Below are 19565 nucleotides of genomic sequence, written 5' to 3' on the forward strand. Positions count from 1 at the left end.
TTTTTCCAGATCAAGCAGAGGAAAAAAATTATGGACTCACTCAGTGTTGAGGAAAAAATTATGGAATCACCTTGTAATTTGCATTTCTAAAACAAATTCCAGCACAAGCTTAAAAATGCTCATTAGTCTGCAGTTAAAAGAGAGTGATTACAGACCTTAATCTTGGACTTATTGAAAGGAAACATTGCTCCAGCAAGAGAGTTGTCAGTTGAAACAATGGAAAGGATTATAAAGCTCCTTCAAGAAGGAAATCTGACACAGAGTGTGATGTGAACTGATCACGGATGAATCACAAATCTGCATTGGCCAAGGAGATAATGCTGGAACCTTTGCCTGGTGCTGCTCTAATGAAACATATAAAGGGGACTGCCTAAAGAAAACAATCAAATTCCCCCACTCATTTATGATCTGTCAGATAAAGTACCAGGGGACACCTCAACATCAATGCACAGGTGTACATTGAAATTTTGGACACTTTTCTCATTCCATCAATAGACAATAGGTTTGGTGATGACTAAGTCATTGTTCAGGATGATAATGCATCTTGCCATAGAGCAAAGAGTGTTAAAGCTTTTCTTCAGGAAAGGCAGATCAGCTCAATGACATGGTCAGCAAACAGCACTAAAAATTTATGGTGGAAGTTAAGAAAAGTGGTCCATGACAAGACTCCATCCTGCAAAGCTGATCTGTCAACCGCCTTCGAGAAAGTTGGAAACAGCTTGATGGAGATTATTGTTTTTCATTAGTGAAGTCCATGCCTCAAAGAATTCAGGCCATCATAAAAGCCTGAGGTAGAGCAACAAAGTACTAATTGTGATTTTTTTGTTGTTGATGATTCCATAATTTTTTCCTCTACTTGATCTGGAAAAAAAATATGCCATTAATTACAACAATATAATGTCATTATTTTAGGTATGTTTCATGTCATATCTATGATTTATTTATTTGCTATGAATTAAAAAAAAAAGCCGGGTGAGCATCCTGTAAGTGTGGTGATTCCATCATTTTTGTCCGGGGTTGTACAGAGGATTTGGGAATGCCTACAATGCATGTCTTTGGACTGGGGAAGGAAACCCCCAAAGCATGGGGTACCATGCAAACTCCACGTACAAAGAGCAGAGGCAGGATTTGAACCCCCAACCATAGAGGTGCGAGGCAAACATGCTAAACACTAAGCCAGTATGTTCCCCTTCAAGCACTGATGTACTTTCTGATTTAAAAACTACAGTACAAACAATAGAGATAAAACCTACTTTCCACTGTCACATGCACAGTAGGTCCATGCTTATAGTGAGTTGACAGTTAAGTGTTAAAAACTGTTGCTATGACAACAATTGATATGGGACAAAATTAGATATACAGTATATGGAAGAGGCATATTAAGTGCTGAAATGTTCTTAAAAATGAAATGTTTGATAAAGATAGAACATTATTTTAAGCATGAATTCAGAACAAAATCCTGTAGTAAATGAATGAACTCTTTTACAAACACTAGTGGTCATATACAAATGTCTTTTTTTCCCATAAATATGAAATTGACATTGTCACCACCATTTTTGATTAATTCATTTTGAACACATAAGTTTTTATGTTTTGTACCATATAATTTTTTATGTTTTGTACCAAAAACCACACTCGATCAGGTCAATTTTAGAGCATTTATACATTCTAGGTTTAATGTTAGTTGTTATGCATCTCACAAGGATGTGTCAGTAATGTTCTGATAAGTCTGTGAAGCAAAACATTACTACGGGAGATGTTTTTAGAATAATGCAGGAAGGTTAATCAGGAACAATGTTCCTGCAAGTTTGTAGAACCTGTTATATACTTAATGGGTGTTCTAATAACATTGTTTGTTAACTTGGTTAGCTGAATTTTGTTAGATATAAAAATCATTATATCGTTCTATATTTACTGCACTATGCAGGAAGTAATTGCCCCTATCCGGGAACATATTGGAGAACTTGCCATTTGTTCCCTCCCTTTCTCAGAGTCACAGTTGGAAGCCTTGGACAATAAATTGGCAGTGGGCTTCCAGGTGTGCCATTCATCTAGTCAGTTCCATCTTTGTTACTCCCACAGGTGCTGCCGCAGCTGCTGTGGGATATCACAGAGCGCTTCCAGGGCCCCGACGCTCTGTGCCGCTTTGTGAAGTACTTGCAGATTGTGGGCATGTTTGCTTCTTCGTACATGATTGTGGCCATGACAGTGGACCGCCACTATGCCATCTGCTGCCCTCTTCAAGCATACCGTGGAGGCAAACCATCGCGCTGGAATACACCCATCATGGTGGCCTGGGGCCTGGCCCTGGTACTCAGTTTACCACAGGTGTGAAGGGCAGGATATGATGAGCATATTTGACTTTGAAGTCCCACCTTGATTGAAATAAAGCTGGCAAGTGATAGCAAGTTATATTTGGCGTGTATATGCGGTGATGAGGGGTTATATTTGGGGTATATTAGGTGTAATAACAGGTTATATTTGGGGTACATGAGGGGTGATATAGGGTTATATTTGCTCTAAATGAAGGATGATAGCATATTATATTTGAGGTATACAAGGGATGTTGTGATACCCATGACTCAACTCTGCTTCATAGATGTTCATCTTCTCACGGACTGAAGTGTTGCCGGGAGAGTTTGAGTGCTGGGGCCACTTTATTGAGCCATGGGGCCTCAAAGCCTATGTCACCTGGATGACTATAGCTGTCTTCATTCTACCAGCCCTCATCATCACAGTCTGTCAGGTAATTTGACCAATGTCTTCCTTACAATGTCTTCTTTCTTATTTGTCTAAGGAGCATCATAACACTCTTTATCCTGGCTCTATTGGCTAGCAGCACATTTTCTATTTTCCTCTTTGCTGTGTTTTATCTGCAAACAGACTTCTCCCCATGTCTGTATCTCCCAGATTGGCTGGATTAATGCAGGACCTTCCTCTCATGGCTTGCATGTAAATGTACAGTATGTACCATGACCTATGTGACAGCATGAAGTCAAGGTCAACTATTTACCAAGCCAGATTAATGAGCCTGAAAGAGCTTATTACATCAGTCTGCTTTGTCAATGTCAGCAGTTACATGCTGCAGCTGGAGCTTCCATCGCTGCAGTTTCGATCGCTCTCCGGCAGTGCTAGAGGACGTGTTTCTAAGCCACGTCTTAACTGTTTAGATAGAGAAAACCCAACACAGTGATTCATTTTGGGTCTCTTTACATTATCATACGATCCATATGATCAGATGACGTTCTACCAAGAGTCTCAATATTAAAACTTTCATTGTTATTATAGCAAATACATTACAGATGATTGTAACCACAGTAAAGTAATGGAATCAGCGGTCGTTTAACTCTTCAACTTTTTTTTTGCAGTTACAGCCATCAGTTCTATTTAAAGTAAATACATCAAAGAGTCACTTTGCTCATTATGCCAGTATTCCATTGTACTCATAATTTGAATAACTGTTTCATCCCTCCATCTCAGGTGCGTATATTCAGAGAGATCCACGACAATATCTACCTGAAGTCAGAGAAAATGGTGACAGCAGAGTTTAAGAGGAACTCTGTGGTCTTCCATTTCCCTCAGAAAGAAGGACATCATGGGAGGTCTAGGAGACACAGAGACTCCCAAGGCAGCCATAATCATCAGACGGACATCCACGGATGTCATTGCAGTAACTCCGCCCCTACAGACCTTCAGAATTCATATGATGATCTATCCAGCCCTGAGCCATTCGGAAACTCCTCATATAACCCCTGTGATCCCTGTGACCCCTGTTCTGTACCCCTCCCGCCCACAGAATTCTCCTCATGTACCAGTGCCCCCTTAGAGAAATTCACTCCTGATTCCTCTGATCCATCTCACGCACATACCCTGACTGCAAATAACGTATGTTCTCAGTCCAGAGCCTCATCTTCACTGGCTGGCCAACTTTCAGGAACTCCTGAACTCTGGCCAGATGTGTTACCAGATCTTCCCCCGCCGCCTCCCCCTGGCATTTCTAAGGCCATGTCAAAGACAGTGAGGATGACTTTGGTCATAGTGTTGGTCTACACTATCTGCTGGTCTCCTTTCTTCATCGTCCAGCTGTGGGCAGCCTGGGACCCAAACCCTCCAGACCAAGGTTAGACTGGAGAGTCTCCTTATGTGAATCAAATTCATTACATGGTTGATCAATGCACCTGCAATCTCCCAGTTATAGAAAACAGAAGAGGTGTGTTTGTTCCTTGTGCTCATCTGCTTTCTTCAGCACTGTGCTCATGTTACAGGTCATGGCCTGTAATAAATAGCTTGCTGCATTCCCGGTGTTTGTTTCCATCCCTGTCAAGTGCTCTGTAAACAGACAGCACATTTCAACAATTTCAGTGCACACTAGGAGATGTTCACAACATTTACATTTTACATTTATAGCATTTGGCAGACGCCCTTATCCTATTCACAAGAACTGGACCATTAAAGCACTCTTTCTCTTTATGATATAAAAACGCTTTGTATGATATACACACAATTCTGTTACACATGTAAAATGATCCCATCAATATAAAAAGTGGCATGTAAATAGTACAGAACACATCAATCTCAAATGTAGATTATTTATTGTTCAATTTTGTGGTGTATAGTAATATAATAATGTATTGATATTTGAAACTGTTTGCATCCTATTGTATCTGCTTGTAGCTTTTAGTAATAACTAAACAGTCAGGAATATACCCTCACCGTCCACTTTACACCTGCGTATTCATGCAGGTATGCAATGCAATCTTGTGGTAGCAGCACAATGCATAAAAGTATGCAGGTACAGGTGAAAAGAATCTGTTAATGGTCAGATCAAATGTCAGAATGAGGAACAATTGTGATCCCTGTGACTTTAACCGAGCTCAGAGGAGAATGACCAGATTGGGCTGAGCTGACAGGAAGTCTATAGTAATTCAAATAAAACCTCTTTACAACTGTAATGAGCAGAAAAACATCTCAGAAAGCACAACACATCAAACCTTAAGGAAGATGGGCTACAACAGCAGAAAACCACATCAGATGCTATTCCTGTCAGCCAAGAACAGCAATCTGAGGCCATCTTGGCTTATCCAAACTGGATAGTTAAATCCATCTGTCCATTTTCTATACTTCTTATCCTACTGGGTTGCAGGGAACCTGGAGCCTATCCCAGGGAGCTTCAGGCACAAGGCAGGGTATACCCTGGACAGGGTGCCAATCCATAACAGGGCACAATCACATACACATTCACACACTATGAACACGCCAATCAGCGTACCATGCATGTCTTTGGACTGGGGGAGGAAACCATACGTACCCGGAGGAGAACATGCAAACTCTCCACACACAGGGCCACGGCAGGAATTGAACCCAACCCTGGAGGTGTGAGGTGTATGTGCTAACCACTAAGCCACCGTGTGCCCACTGGACAGTTGAAGACTGGAAAAATATATATGTATTTTTCTAATCTTCAACTGTCCAGTTTGCATGAGTCTGTGCCTACGATAGCCTCAGAGTCCTGTTCTTGGCTGACAGGAGTGGAACCCAATGTGGTCTTCTGCCGTTGTAGCTCATCCACCTCAAGCTTTAATGTTTTGTGCATGCTGAGATGATTTTCTGCCCATTGTGGTTGTAAAGAGGGAGCTACTATATCCTTCCTGTCAGCATGAACCAAAGTGTTTCCACCCACAGAGCTGTCACTCACTCCGTGGTTTTTTTTGTGTGTAAACTCTAGAGACTGTTGTGTGTGAAATTCCAAGGAGATCAGCAGTTTCTGAAATACTCAAACCAGCCACTCTGGCACCAACAACCATGACACGGTTCAAGTCACAGAGATCACACTTTTCCCCATACTGATGTTTGATATGAACTGAAGCTCTTGACCTTTATCTACATGATTTTATGCATTGTTCTGCTGCCACATGATTGGCTGATTGGATAACTGCATAAATGAGCAGGTGTACATGTGTTCCTATTAAAGTGAATGGTGAATGTATATTGTTTGAATTTACTAGAGATGGCACAATACCATTTTTCCTTTTCCAATATCAATACTGAAACATTTCGAATCAGCCAATACTGATAACCATCCGACATGGTTTATTTTTTAAAAAGTACTAAGCTTTAAAATGTTAACTGAAGCACTTCACAGTTGACCTCCTTCACACAACAATCACTTGCATTGTACGTATAATGAACTATAAGCTATACATATAATAAAACCAGTCTTAACAAAAGAAAAAGTCAAGTCTTATTATATGTAAAAATGTCTAGTTCCAAAAGTAAATTATTTTTCCAAATCCAATTCTAATCTTTGCCATTTGTTACAGGATCCAATATCTGATGTGTTTTCTCCAATATCCAATACACCATTTGGTATGCTGGTATCAACCCAATACAGATACTAGGTATCAGATTGGGCCCATATCTAGAATCTCCCACCGGTAAAATGCTTATCAAATGACAGATCTTTAGTATTGCACGTACATCGTAACATAGAATTTATTTTATCATTATAAGCCACTATAAAAATTATTTCTCTCACAATTTATGTGGGAAATTATTAGGAACACTGGAGAATTCTTAAAATAAAATAAATTGTTACCTTTGAAAATTTCCAGTTTATCCTTAGTTTTCAGAATCTCAATTGTGGTCTTGATTTCTTGGGGAATAACTATGAGGTTGCACACATATGAAACTTCTTTGCTATCCATCATCATGGGGTGAAAAAAAACAAGCTTCCTGCACAAAAAGGACAGATCTGCACAAGACAGAAAATGTATATATATTATATACACAAACCGTTACAAATATTGAATAATAATGCAAGTCTATCCACACAAAATGCAGTTCTTGAGCTTTGTACTTCTCATTGCATTTATTTTTTGGTCATTGTCATAAAGGTTGCAAACAATTTTGTAGTCAACTGTGTGTACACATGCACATGCACAGATGTAACCCCACCTAGGTGCACTGTAATCTCACTGGCCCTGTACAGCATTTCCATGTCTAAATTAAAGTGGGCTTCTTGCAGTTTGCCCAGTCGGTTGCCAAGTAACCAAGCCTCACCAAACATATGGCCTCTGAGTTGCCAGTCAGACTGGTCCCGTATGCCCATGTTCTCATATTGCACTATGACCTATTATTCCAAATTATTCAGTGACAAATTTTTGCTCAGCTGTCCTAGAGTAGTGTTTAATGCCTACATGTAGAGTTCCTACTTAAAATATATCTGAATTATTCAGGGCCCAGTGAGCTGGAAGTGCCATGGCTTAGCTAAAGAGCATGGCGGTTCTACAAGAAAAATCTTGAATGACATAAGACTAGCTAACAGAGAGCATAGTAAATCAGTAAAACAATAATGTATGCTCAAAGACTAGCTAACAGAGTGTGGTCAAAGCTACAGTAGAATAAAGTTCTACTCCGTTTAATTCCGCAGTTTTTCCATTTCCTCGCTTACTTACAAATAGTCGCCATCTTATGACTGTGAATGGGTAGTCCATAAAAGGTCCCCAGTACGCCATGCTTGTCCTCTTTCATGTTCTTGTCTTGTCAAGGAACTGAGTACATAGATTCAAGACACTGAGTGCAGTGCACTAACCCTTTGATTAAATTGTTTTTTGATCATTTCCATAGGGGAAGGCATTTCTGATATTTATCTTATTACTTGGTATCTTATTATTTGTTCTGAGGCTGACTGTGTTGCTGAACATGGCAGATTTAGCAGTGCGGGGGCTTCAGCTGCAGTGTAGCTAATCTTTAAATCTTAAAGTCTATCAAATTTAGTGTGTACCCTCAAAGCTTTGTGAAGATAATTACCAACCCTAAGTTTCATTTGTTACCAAATCCTCATTGTCGTCATCTAAAATCTCGCTTAATTGATCACATACAGCTGTCTTGTTTCATCTAATGGTTTTGTGGGAAAATAATTTACTTTCCTTTGATTACCATTTTGCATAATTTGGCTCAAGCTGTGTAATCTTGAGCAGTAACAAGTTTTCCTGGTAAGCAGGAACAAAATTTGATTTGTGTTGTCAAAGATAGATAGCCAATTCACTTCTTTTACTAACCAATATCAGTTTACCACAGAAAGAGGTCAAACATTATGCTTAAGTAATGACAGTGCTGCCAGGCTGTTTTAATGGCTTGTAATTGGGTCAGAGTTATATTTTATGGCAGGTTTACAATATTTCTATCTGGCAGCCCAGATCTGGAGGCAGTTTTATTGGGGTCCATGCATGAGATACTCTATATCTGGATGGCATGAGAGAATGAGCCAGGACCTAAAAATATGATTTGGCAACCCTGAGAGAAGTAAATTATACCCCAAACCTACCTTAGAATGAGTAGAGAATGAGAAAATGGTAAAGCTGGTATAACAACACTGTATGCTGCAAGATCAACCTAGAGTGTGATAAATATACAAAAATACTGTCTGCCTTAGCTCTTGCAGCTTTCTTACACCACTTCTATTTGAAACTTTTTGTTTCTAGAACTAATCAGTTATCAGAAATGATTTCAAATTAAACTTAATTCGAAACAAAAGCTAACATTGTCCTCTTCCACTAACATATGTATTCTGTTTTGTAGGAGTAGCATTCACCATTCTGATGCTGCTGGCTAGCTTGAACTCATGCACAAATCCCTGGATCTACACAGCTTTTTCCAGTAGTGTGTCACGCGAGTTGCTTGCTCTGCTGCGCTGCTACGTGCCCACTCCACGCCGTGGCTCACTGCCCGACGACTCCACCACCACACACACCTCAACGACCACCAAGGACAGTATCTACTAACATGCACACAAGCACACATGGATTAACCACCAGATTCAAATCCATCACCCTTTCCAGTGCCCACAATGCTTGAAAGAGCAGTACCCCATGGGGAGCAAGCATCATGAAGTAGGAACATTATAAGCTCAGTAATGTGAATGTACGCAGTGGAACAGACTTTTGTGTATGTATGTGTGTGAATATACATGTGTGTGTGTGTGTGTGTGTGTGTTGGGAGACAGGTCAAGAATAAGCTGTAAGAATGTGAGACATTGCCAGATTGCTAAACAGGAAGACTACTCCAGTCTGGTTGAGGACCAGCCAAAGAGCAGATACCAATGTTTGGAACGGAACCATGATTGAGAATATTGTAGAAGCAGGCGCATCCAACATTGCCAAACAGATTATTTCAGGATTGTGTTAAATTATTTCATTATGTCAGTATTAACTTTAAAAGAAATGCTGGAATGGAGAAAAAACTAGAGCTGTGTATTCATTACTGCAGTGAGAGACGAAGATCTTCTTAAAACTGAAAAATTACATCTTGAGAATGATGGACTTTAACTCAAGAGGTGGATATTGTTATTTGAAAAGAAAAAAAAAGGTTCTACATCCATTTATTCTGGACTGCCAGGGCAATTTATTTCAGAACTAGTGGAGTATACCCGTTACTTGTTTATATGAGTTCCCTCGCTTGGTACTGATAGCAAAGTTGTCACCTTGTGCACATGACTGTTACCCTCACATCACTCTCATCCTTTTTTCCATCCTCATCTTGTTTGTGTAGTTGAGGAAGTGGATTCAAAGTGCTATGTAAATACTACTGGCTGTTGTATATCTTTCCTTTGACACTGCATGTCTGCAGCATGGAGTAAATTGAACAACAGACATGAATCCCCTCGGAAAGTAAAAGGCACAGAAAAGCTCAGCTGCAGGCAAAAAGCTCAGCTGCTCAGCCCCCTCAAGCAGGAAGAGTGAGCACCTTTATAAGGTTGGAATGAACAGGATATGAAGGTGGTAGCAAGCATGAGACAAATGCAAGAGCTTCAATGCAACAGCACAATGAAGTGCAGCACTTGGAAGAGCTTATTACAGCTGCCTTGCATACAGAAACAGTCACATATATACTCTCTATGACTAAGTCTCATTCTCTAAGCATAAATAATGAGCCTACCCCAGCTGTGCTGACAGTCCGCCATCAGAGTCTTCTGATGATTAGTGTGCAATGCAGGAGCGTGGCTCAGGAGCGGCAAATGAACTGCAGCCTGATATTAAGGCTGTCTTAGTGAAACTGAAGTCGGGTCTTCCACTCAAAACAGCTGATTGAATGTGTAGCTCATTTTGTGGTATGGTCACCCAAACAAGTTACCAGGATTTCCCATAATGCTTCAACTTCAAAAGTGAATTGAAGCTGCGACCCAAGAAAAGAGAATGCATACTGGGTGCAATGGCAGTGTGGTGGTTTAGGTTAATAACTTATATACAGACACTGATGGGCTCATGAATGTTACTGGCTGATGAAGCCCTGCGCATAAATCAGCATGACTGAATCGAGGACCGCCAGGCCACCTGAGTCTCAGGTTGAGAATGGCCTGAGGACAAGCGTGGCATAGCAGCGGGATCTTTTATAGCCTACCCACATGCTGTTATGATCATGGTTATGAGGTGATGATATTGCTGTTGGTACTCATTGAGGAAAGGAGCAAATGGGAATTCATCACTAGTTCTTAAGGCAACTGCCCTGTTGTAGAACCACAGTTACAAATTACTTTGAAATCAAAGAATTCAATTATAGTATATCCCAGTAAAAACACTAATTAACTGTGTGAAAGGGAGCCTTATTACTAGGCTTTTTTTGTGTTTAAGTGAAGTACATACCACCAATGGCAAGGTGTTCAAAATATGAAAAGCACATCAGGATCCCTCCATTTATAATCAACAGTCAATCAAGCACCTGCATGGCAACAACGCCAAGGTGAACCCAAAGCATTGTGTGACAATACTGAGGTGCAGCACAATGTAGTTTGTGTTTATGAAAGAGGCTAATGCAGCCTCCACTTTCTCAAACTAGTGTACTTGTAGCTGAACAGTTCTATTTTACAGTTTTGTGTAGGACTTAATACAAAACGACACTCCAAAAATAAATCAAAACCCGCCCATATTTATAACAGCACTCTAATTATTGCCTTTCGTGATGATGAATTTCTACAGACAGTGTAACTTTTTGAATTTCTGCTCACCTTTGGTACCATAGTGTATAATATAAAGTCTTAAAGTATTATACACCAGTTCTACTATACCACAGTTTCAGCTCTACCTCCAGCCAGTTTCTGCTCCCACAAATGTGTTTTATAAATGGAATTAGGGGACCATTTATATCCTGTTCAGACGTTTTAGAATAACTTATTTGTATAAAAGATATTACGAATGTTCTAATTTAACAGTATGTTCAAGGATTGAAAATATGCATAGGTTAATATATCGTACTGACAAAAACGTACCTCTGCAAAGTGCCCATATTATATGTTTAGTTTTTTCCTCAAACTTGTAGCATCGTGTGGATTATTGTCACTATATTATAAATTTTGCATATTTGACCTCAGAGGATGAAAGATAAAAACAACACTTTCACTTAATGGTGATTAATAGTGACTAACATTTTTTTCTAAGCTTACATAGGAAGTCTGTAATGTCGAGCAGCTGACTTGTGTCAATATTTTGTTGGTATCCTAAACTACTCAATATGAGATAGTGAGAGCAGGTCATTGTGCAATTTAACATCTACTTAAGAAGCTTTCGTGTCTATATTTTGAACATCTATACAGCATTTTTCATAATAATAATCATAAACTTGTTTTTTCCACAGAAAGAAAATTTATTTAAAATACGTACCTGATGTATGGTATCTGCATTATACTAAATATTGTAATAAATGTTTTAAATACCTACGGAAATTCACTGGTTTCATTTAAATAATGAACTAAATAGAAAATAAAATAATGTGGCAAAAAATAGAAGAAAAACCTCAAATGTTTCATAATCAGACCCACAGGGTTACCATTATTCTTTCATACATGCACAAAAATTGTGATAACACAGCACAGCAGAGAGCAAAGATGAGTGCAAAGATTATACTGTATGGTTTACATATCTATTCTGAGACATGCAGAAAAAAACGAATGAGAGCACATATGGTAGGATACGAAAGAAAACGAAAGGAAAGGAAAAATGAGTTGGGAGAGGAAAGGAAAAGTGAAATGGGAAAGGAACGAAAAGGAAAGGGAAGGAAGTAAAGGAAGAAAGGAAAAAGAAGAGAGGGGAAACAAAATAAAACATGAAGAAAGAAACCACAAGAGGAGGAAAGGAAAAGATATGAGAGGAGAAAGGAGTCTGTCTCCTGTCCCTCTGTCTCACCAAATAACAACACAATTATCCTGCTGCATTTTAGTTCAAATTGTGTCCTGGCCTCAGAAGACTATAAGACACCATAGCTGTGTTTCCTCTCACTCAATTCAGCAATCTTCTACAGAAACCAGTGAGACAGGACAGCAAACAACATTGTGTCAGCTTGAACACACCAGCTGCCATATTAACACACCATCATCATCAATCAACACTGGCACGGCCAGCCCACAGGGAAATGCAGTTACTGTCATCCTTACACTGCTCTAAGCCAAGTTAATGACATACAGTACCCTCTGAAAGTATTGGCACTGCAAGGACAATTCTTTACATTATGGACATTAGGGTTTGAGATCAAAATTTCATCTTTCGTTTCCTGAAATTTACATCCAGCTGTGTTAAACAACTTAGAAATGTTCAGAGCCACTGCACAAGAAAGAAACCACTGGTGTACTAACAATCAGACATGGAACAGGTCGGCCAAGGAAAACAACAGCAGTTGATGACAGAAACGTTGTGAGAGCTGTGAAGAAAACCCCAAAAACAACAGTCAGTGACATCGCCAACAACCTCCACAGGGCAGGTGTGACAGTATCACAATCCACATTTTGAAGAAGACATTGAGAGCAAAAATAGAGGCCATACCACAAGATGCAAATCACCTATCAGCAGTAAGATGATGGTAGCAGCAGAATGAATTCAAGACAGTGATCCAAAACACAATGCCAACTCAACAAAGGACTTCATCAGGGGGGAATTTAGACTGGCCAAGTCAATCACCAGACCTTAACCCAATTGAGCAGCATTTCACCTCTTGAAGAGGAGACTGAAGGGAGAAACCCCCCGAAACAAACAACAGCTGAAAGAAGTTGCGCTAAAAGCCTGGAAAAGTATCACAAAAGAAGAATGCAACAGTTTGGTGATGTCAGTGAGTCGCAGGCTTGATTCAGTCATTGCAAGTAATGGATCTGCAAACAAATATTCATTATTAAGGCTATCTGTTCCGATACTTTTGCATCGCAAAGTTGGCATGTTCTAAGTTGTTTAACACATCGATCTGATCTATTGTCTCATATTCGTCTTTTGATCTCAAACCTAAATGTATAGCAAAAACAAAAGAATTGGCCTTGTGGGTAGATTAGAAAATCTTGAAATAAAGATATCATTCTAATCAAAAATGAGAACGACATCACAAGATTAATCTGGCTCCTGGTCCATATGGCGGTTCAGAGTTCTGAGAGCAGCTGCAAGGGTAAGCTTTGGAGAATAAGGAAAAAAATTAGTTGCAACATCTGATACTGAGTCCAAACCACAAGAGTCCTTATCAGTCTTTTGACACACTCTCATTTTCACAGTTACATCACACTCATATCGTTATGTGACCAGGTGACCTATAATAAATAAAATCTGGTATTTCAATCTAAAGAAAGTAAAGCAAAGCAAAGGTGGCATGAAGCAATTTTAAAGTCTCTGCTGACACACTATTATAAGATGAGTCACTGTTTGTCTGGTTACTGCTAATGAGCTTTTCTCTTAAAGCCGATTGTTAGTATTGATAACAAACACGGGCAAGTAGACTCTGGAGGCCCGGCAGGTTGAGATATTGGGAAGGCCATATTGGACTATGTGTGAGAGAATGCGTGAAGAGCTCCAAAAAAAAAAAAAAAAAGACACTGTTTTAGGAAAAAAAAAAGTGTAGGGAGAGAATGGGGTGTCAGGAAGGAGAGCAACACATGTCTGCAATTAAGAACGTATTTCTTCAGGAATGGAAAACCTGCCAAATGAAAAAGAAAAGGAGGCAGCAGATGAACAGACTAAGAGAAACAAAACGGGTTTCAAATGTGTTTTCAGTTAATAACAGATCAGAAGAAGACCTGTCACTGGCAGAACTCCCAAACTGCTCATATTGGACATATTATACACTAGCTATTGTGGGGAAGTAATTGTTTTCAGCTATATTTGCAATGGTAAGTTCATAGATAAATTTCCTTCTCTTCTCTTTTAGAGTTATTCTCCATGTTGGGCTGCATTAATGGTTGGGGGACAACCAGGGAAGTTGCCCCAGGTTCAAGATGCATGTGGGCCCCAGGAGGGTTTAGTAGTCCATTGATATGCATAACAATTTCATCTGAAATGCATAGTTGTTGCATAGTTGTAATTGTAAATGAAATACATAGTGGCATAGTCGATGGTGCCAGATGGGCTGGTTTGAATATTTCAGAAACTGCTGATCTCCTGGGGTTTCCACACACCGGTCTCTAGAGTTAACAGAGTGAGTGAGTGACAGTTCTGGGGGTGGGAACACCTTGTTGATGACAGAGGTCAGAGGAAAATAGTCGGTTTGGTTTGAGCTGCCAGGAAATATACAGTGACGCAAATAATCCCTCTTTACAACTGTGGTGAGCAGAAACGCATCCCAGAATGCACAACACATCGAACCTTGAGGTAAATGGGTTACAACTGCAGAAGATCATATTAGACTCCACTCCTGTCAGCCAAGAACCTGAATCTGAGGCGATCATAGGCACAGACTCACATAAACTGGACAGTTGTAGATTAGATAAAAAAAAATTTAAAAAACTGATCTTTGTCCAGTCTTCAGCTATGCAGTTTGGGTGAGTCTGTGCCCATGATAGTCTCGGATTCCTGTTCTTGGCTGACAGCAGTGGAACCTGATGTGCTCCTCTGATGTTGTAGCTCATCCTCCTCAAGGTTTGATGTGTTGTGCATTCTGAGATGCTTTTCTGCTCACCACGGTTGTAAAGAGTGCTTATTTGAGTTACTATAGACTTCCTGTCAGCTCACACCAGTCCGTTCATTCTCCTCTGATCTCTCTCATCAACAAGGTGTTTAAGCCTGCAGACCCTCCACACACATGATAGTGTTTTTGTTTTGTTTTTTTCACACCATTCTGTGTAAACTCAGTTTCTGAAATACTCAAACCAGCCCAACTTGCACCGACAACCATGCCACGGTTAAAGTCACAGGGATTTCTATTTTTCCCCGTTCTGATGTTTGATTTGAGCATTAACTGAAGCTATTGACATGTATCTGCATGATTTTATGCATTTTGCCACTGCAACATGATCGGCTGATTGGATAATCGCATAAATGTGTAGGTGTACAGGTGTTCCTGATAAAGAGGACAGTGAGTACGTGTAAGGTACACAGAAAAGAAAAGTAAAAAGAAAAATGGAAGACTTTTACATCTAACCTTTCTGTGTGTGTGTGTGTGTGTGTGTGTGTGTGTGTTTCCTTGGAGGACCCTTTTTAAATGCACAGTGGGCCAGCCTGTATGACTGCAGAGGAGGAACAGGGAGAATATTCACAGTATGAAAAAGGAAAGAAAAATGTTAAATGAATTACCCATCTGTTTGGCAAAGGCGCACATACAGTGTGTGCAGCTCCAGCGATGTGAATTCTGGAAGATGAATTAAGCAGCAGATCATATGCGGATCATGTGACACCAAAGCAATTCTTTTAGCAGTATGCCAAAATCAACTACTACATGCTACCCACTTATTTGCAGCAGCGAACTGAAATTTGTGGAGAGATTTTAAAACCACTTCTCTCCGATTCACATTACCCTGATTTTACTGTGCAGTACTTTGTCTGACACTTGTCATCTTCAAAAGTGTGATTATACATAAACAATTGTATGGATTGAATCATAAAACAACAACAGAAGTCAAACAAATGTCACATTTTAATTCGTTTGTGAGCTTCTGGAGAGTTCCACGGTAAAGTGGCCTGTGGTGGGAAAATCACAAGAGTGCAAACCAATCCATGCCATAGCGTCTGCTCTTAGCTTTAAAAACAAAACAAAAAAAACAACATGGCGGTTTCACAAATCGTGAAGAAGGAATCCTCGTTCTCTCAGTCTTTGTGTTCTAGAGGGAGAGAGTATATTTCATCAGAAACCGTATTTTCAAGTTTACTTTGAAGTCATCAATACATTCGTTCTTCTTTAGTAAGTGCTTTATCCTGGTCAGGGTTGCAGTGGTTCCAGAGCTCATCACAAACACACACACATGTGGCCAGATAGTAGGATTTAGCAACTTTGCAATGGCCAATAGACTTTTTGTAAAGGATAAATTCAGTGCTGCACTAAAATATTCGTTGGAAACTTTTGATATGCGAGCTGCCAAGATGTCTTGTGGAGAGCATTCATTTACAATGCTGCAAAATTTTTTATTGGTTATTGCTTATCCTGTTTTCATTACGGTCACTTTTACTGCTGCGCACAAGTAAAATATGAAAGGAATGTGACGAGGAAAGGCAAGAGAACTCTGCAGGCCTGTCACAGGGTTTTGCCATTGCTATTTTATTACAGACATAATGAAAATGACAATGCACTTGAATCATACTGTGGTCATAAAAAGTTTCTTTTAATTATTTATATCCCTCTGAACCACCATATCTTCTATGAGGACATCATTTATTTTTTTTTACATAAACAACTCCATGATTTAGGGCCATTTTCAAGGTTTCATTTTTTCCAAGAGCAGTTACAAATAACAAAGGGACCATACAAATATACGCCAAATACTCTAGATCTCAGCAGGACGTGTCTTTATAGCTTCTTATCCAACTTGGCAAATTATTTCAATACAGTTCCAACCACAAAGAAGCATGCACTAATCTCCTCAAATCAGTAATAATCCATCATATTTTTTTTATAACTAGGATTTAAACTTATAAAGGACTAAATGATCTCTAGATTTATGACCATCACTACATCACAACTAAAGAAAGTCCAGTGTTACTGGAACCTGAAAATACACTATATTTAGATTTTTCTGCCTTCAGTTTTGCCTTCAGTAAGTGAAAAACTCGTCGGACATTTAAGAACATTTTATTTCTTTGTCTTAAGAAGCTCTTGGGTTGCTTTTGCGGTATGTTTTGGGTCATTATCCATGTGTATTATGAAGTGCCAAAAGTGACTGAATATGAGCAGAAATCAGTGTAGGTCTATACATCTCAGAATTCATCGTGCTACTTATATCAGCTGTCACATCACCAATACACACCAGTGGCCCTGTTCCACTGGCAGCCATACATGCCCATGCCATAACACTTCCTCCACCATGTTTGACAGATGATGTGGTATGATTTTGAACATGAGCCCTTCCTTTGCTTCTCCATACTCTTCTCTTAATTCTTGTTCATCTTGCACCAGACCTGGTTAGGCTTTTTTTTAAGAGGTGTTTTTTTTTTCTTCTTTGTGGCAAGTGTAATCTTGTCTTTCTGTTCTTGAGTGTTACTAGTGGTTTGCATCTTGAGATAAACCTCTGTATTTACATTCATGAATTTAAAGAGTCTCTTGATTGTAGACATTGTCAATGATACACCTACCTCCTGAAGAGTGTTCTTGACTTGGCTAGATATTGTGAAGGGGTTTTTCTTCAACAGGGAAAGAATTATTTTGGTGTTGCTGAGCTCGCCAGTGCTTTATTTTTTAAGAATGTACCAAATTGTTTTTTTGGTCACTCCTAATGTTTCTGCTCTGATGGCCTTCTTCACTTGCATCAACACCTCTTTGGACTGCATATAGAAAGTTCCCTTGAACAGCTACAACATGCAAATTCAACACTTGTAATCAACTCCAGACCTTTTATCTCCTTAATTTGTCATGAAACAGGCCACACATGGCCATGAAACTGCTTATCAGTCAATTGTCCAATTATGTATGAGCCTTTGAAAATGGAGGGACTCTGTAAAAAAAAAATAGCTGCAATACCTGCTATTTTCATGGCGTGAAATGTTTAAGAAACTCTAAGTTTTTTAAACTCCATTTTTCCTAAAAACTCTAAAATTGCATTAGGTTTGACTTATAAATTTCTTTCAGAGTGTTGACTGAATAAAAAAGGTTTCTCACAGGGTTAAGACCAGTACAGTATAATAAAGCATGTTTCAAGGATAATGGATTCTGGCAGAAGGTACATGTTGGTGAGTCTTCTCCTAATATTAAAAACTTGTGTGTCATCCTATTCGACAGCGGGTGTAGACGATCTGGTCCCAGCGATTTGAAAACAGAGAAACATTTCTTTCGCCAACAATAGGGCTGATTTCATGGAGTTCGTTCATGGTGCATTGGTCCCACTCAGTTTGTCATTTATTATTAATATACGAGTTTATTATGGGTTTTATGTCAGTGGGAGGTATTGGACACTTTCTGAAATCCGCTGATAATACTTCTTTTGCAGCAGTGTCTGCTTCTTCATTTCCCACCAAAAGGTGCATCAACAAAGTATTAGTTTAGAGGTGTGCACACTTATGTAACCATGGTTAGATTATTTTAAGTTTGTTTGTTTTTTTCTCCTTAGAAATGTTTTTGGTTGTTTTTAACTTTAATTGTATACTTTGCAATTGTACATTAAAGGTGAGAAAAGAACCAACATGATTTTATCTATATTAGTTTCACTTTTCTTTTACATCATAACATCCTGCCATTTTAACGGGGGTGTGTAGAATTTTTGAGGAAGAGATGGCACCAGGAAGCACTATGTGAAGGCACTATGTGAAGGCAAGCCCAAGGAGGCAGTATGATGCTCTGGGCAATGTTCTGCTGGGAAACCTTTGGTCCTGACATTCATGTGGATGTTACTTTGACATGTACCACTTACTGAAACATTGTACAGACCACGTACACCCCTTCATGACAGAGGTATTCCCTAATGGCAGTGGGCTCTTTCATATATTATATATATATATATATATATATATATATATATATATATATATATATATATACACACACACACACACACACACATATATATACATATTTACAGTATCTCACAAAAGTGAGTACACCCCTCACATTTTTGTAAATATTTGATTATATCTTTTCATGAGACAACACTGAAGAAATGACACTTTGCTACAATGTAAAGTAGGGAGTGTACAGCTATTGTGTAACAGTGTAAATTTGCTGTCCCCTCAAAATAACTCAACACAGACATTAATGTCTAAACCACTGGCAACAAAAGTGAATACACCCCTAAGTGAAAGTCCAAATTGGGCCCAATTAGCCATTTTCCCTCCTCGGTGTCATGTGACTTGTTAGTGTTACAAGGTCTCAGGTGTGAATGGGGAGCAGGTGTGTTAAATTTGGTGTCATCGCTCTCACACTCCCTCATACTGGTCACTGGAAGTTCAACATGGCACCTCATGGCAAAGAACTCTCTGAGGATCTGAAAAAAAGAATTGTTGCTGTACATAAAGATGGCCTAGGCTATAAGAAGATGGCCAAGACCCTGACACTGAGCTGCAGCATGGTGGTCAAGACCATACAGCGGTTTAACAGGACAGGTTCTACTCAGAACAGGCCTCGCCATGGTCGACCAAAGAAGTTGAGTGCACGTGCTCAGCGTCATATCCAGAGGTTGTCTTTGGGAA

The 19565-nt window shown here is 39.4% G+C and overlaps 1 protein-coding gene across 2 annotated transcripts in view; it reads left to right on the forward strand.

Annotated features, from left to right (window-relative positions):
• Window positions 1-9605, forward strand: part of avpr2ab (arginine vasopressin receptor 2a, duplicate b) — a 36340-nt gene extending 26735 nt beyond the window's left edge. For both annotated transcript variants that reach the window (XM_053643241.1, XM_053643240.1), the window contains exons 3-6: window positions 2083-2328; window positions 2600-2746; window positions 3481-4120; window positions 8581-9605. In XM_053643241.1, the coding sequence (XP_053499216.1) occupies window positions 2083-2328; window positions 2600-2746; window positions 3481-4120; window positions 8581-8783 (1236 nt within the window). In that variant the 3' untranslated portion in view covers window positions 8784-9605. The remainder of the gene's footprint in view (window positions 1-2082; window positions 2329-2599; window positions 2747-3480; window positions 4121-8580) is intronic.
• Window positions 9606-19565: the final 9960 nt, after the last annotated feature.

Source organism: Ictalurus furcatus, chromosome 15 (genome assembly GCF_023375685.1).
Source record: "Ictalurus furcatus strain D&B chromosome 15, Billie_1.0, whole genome shotgun sequence".
Taxonomy (NCBI): domain Eukaryota; kingdom Metazoa; phylum Chordata; class Actinopteri; order Siluriformes; family Ictaluridae; genus Ictalurus; species Ictalurus furcatus.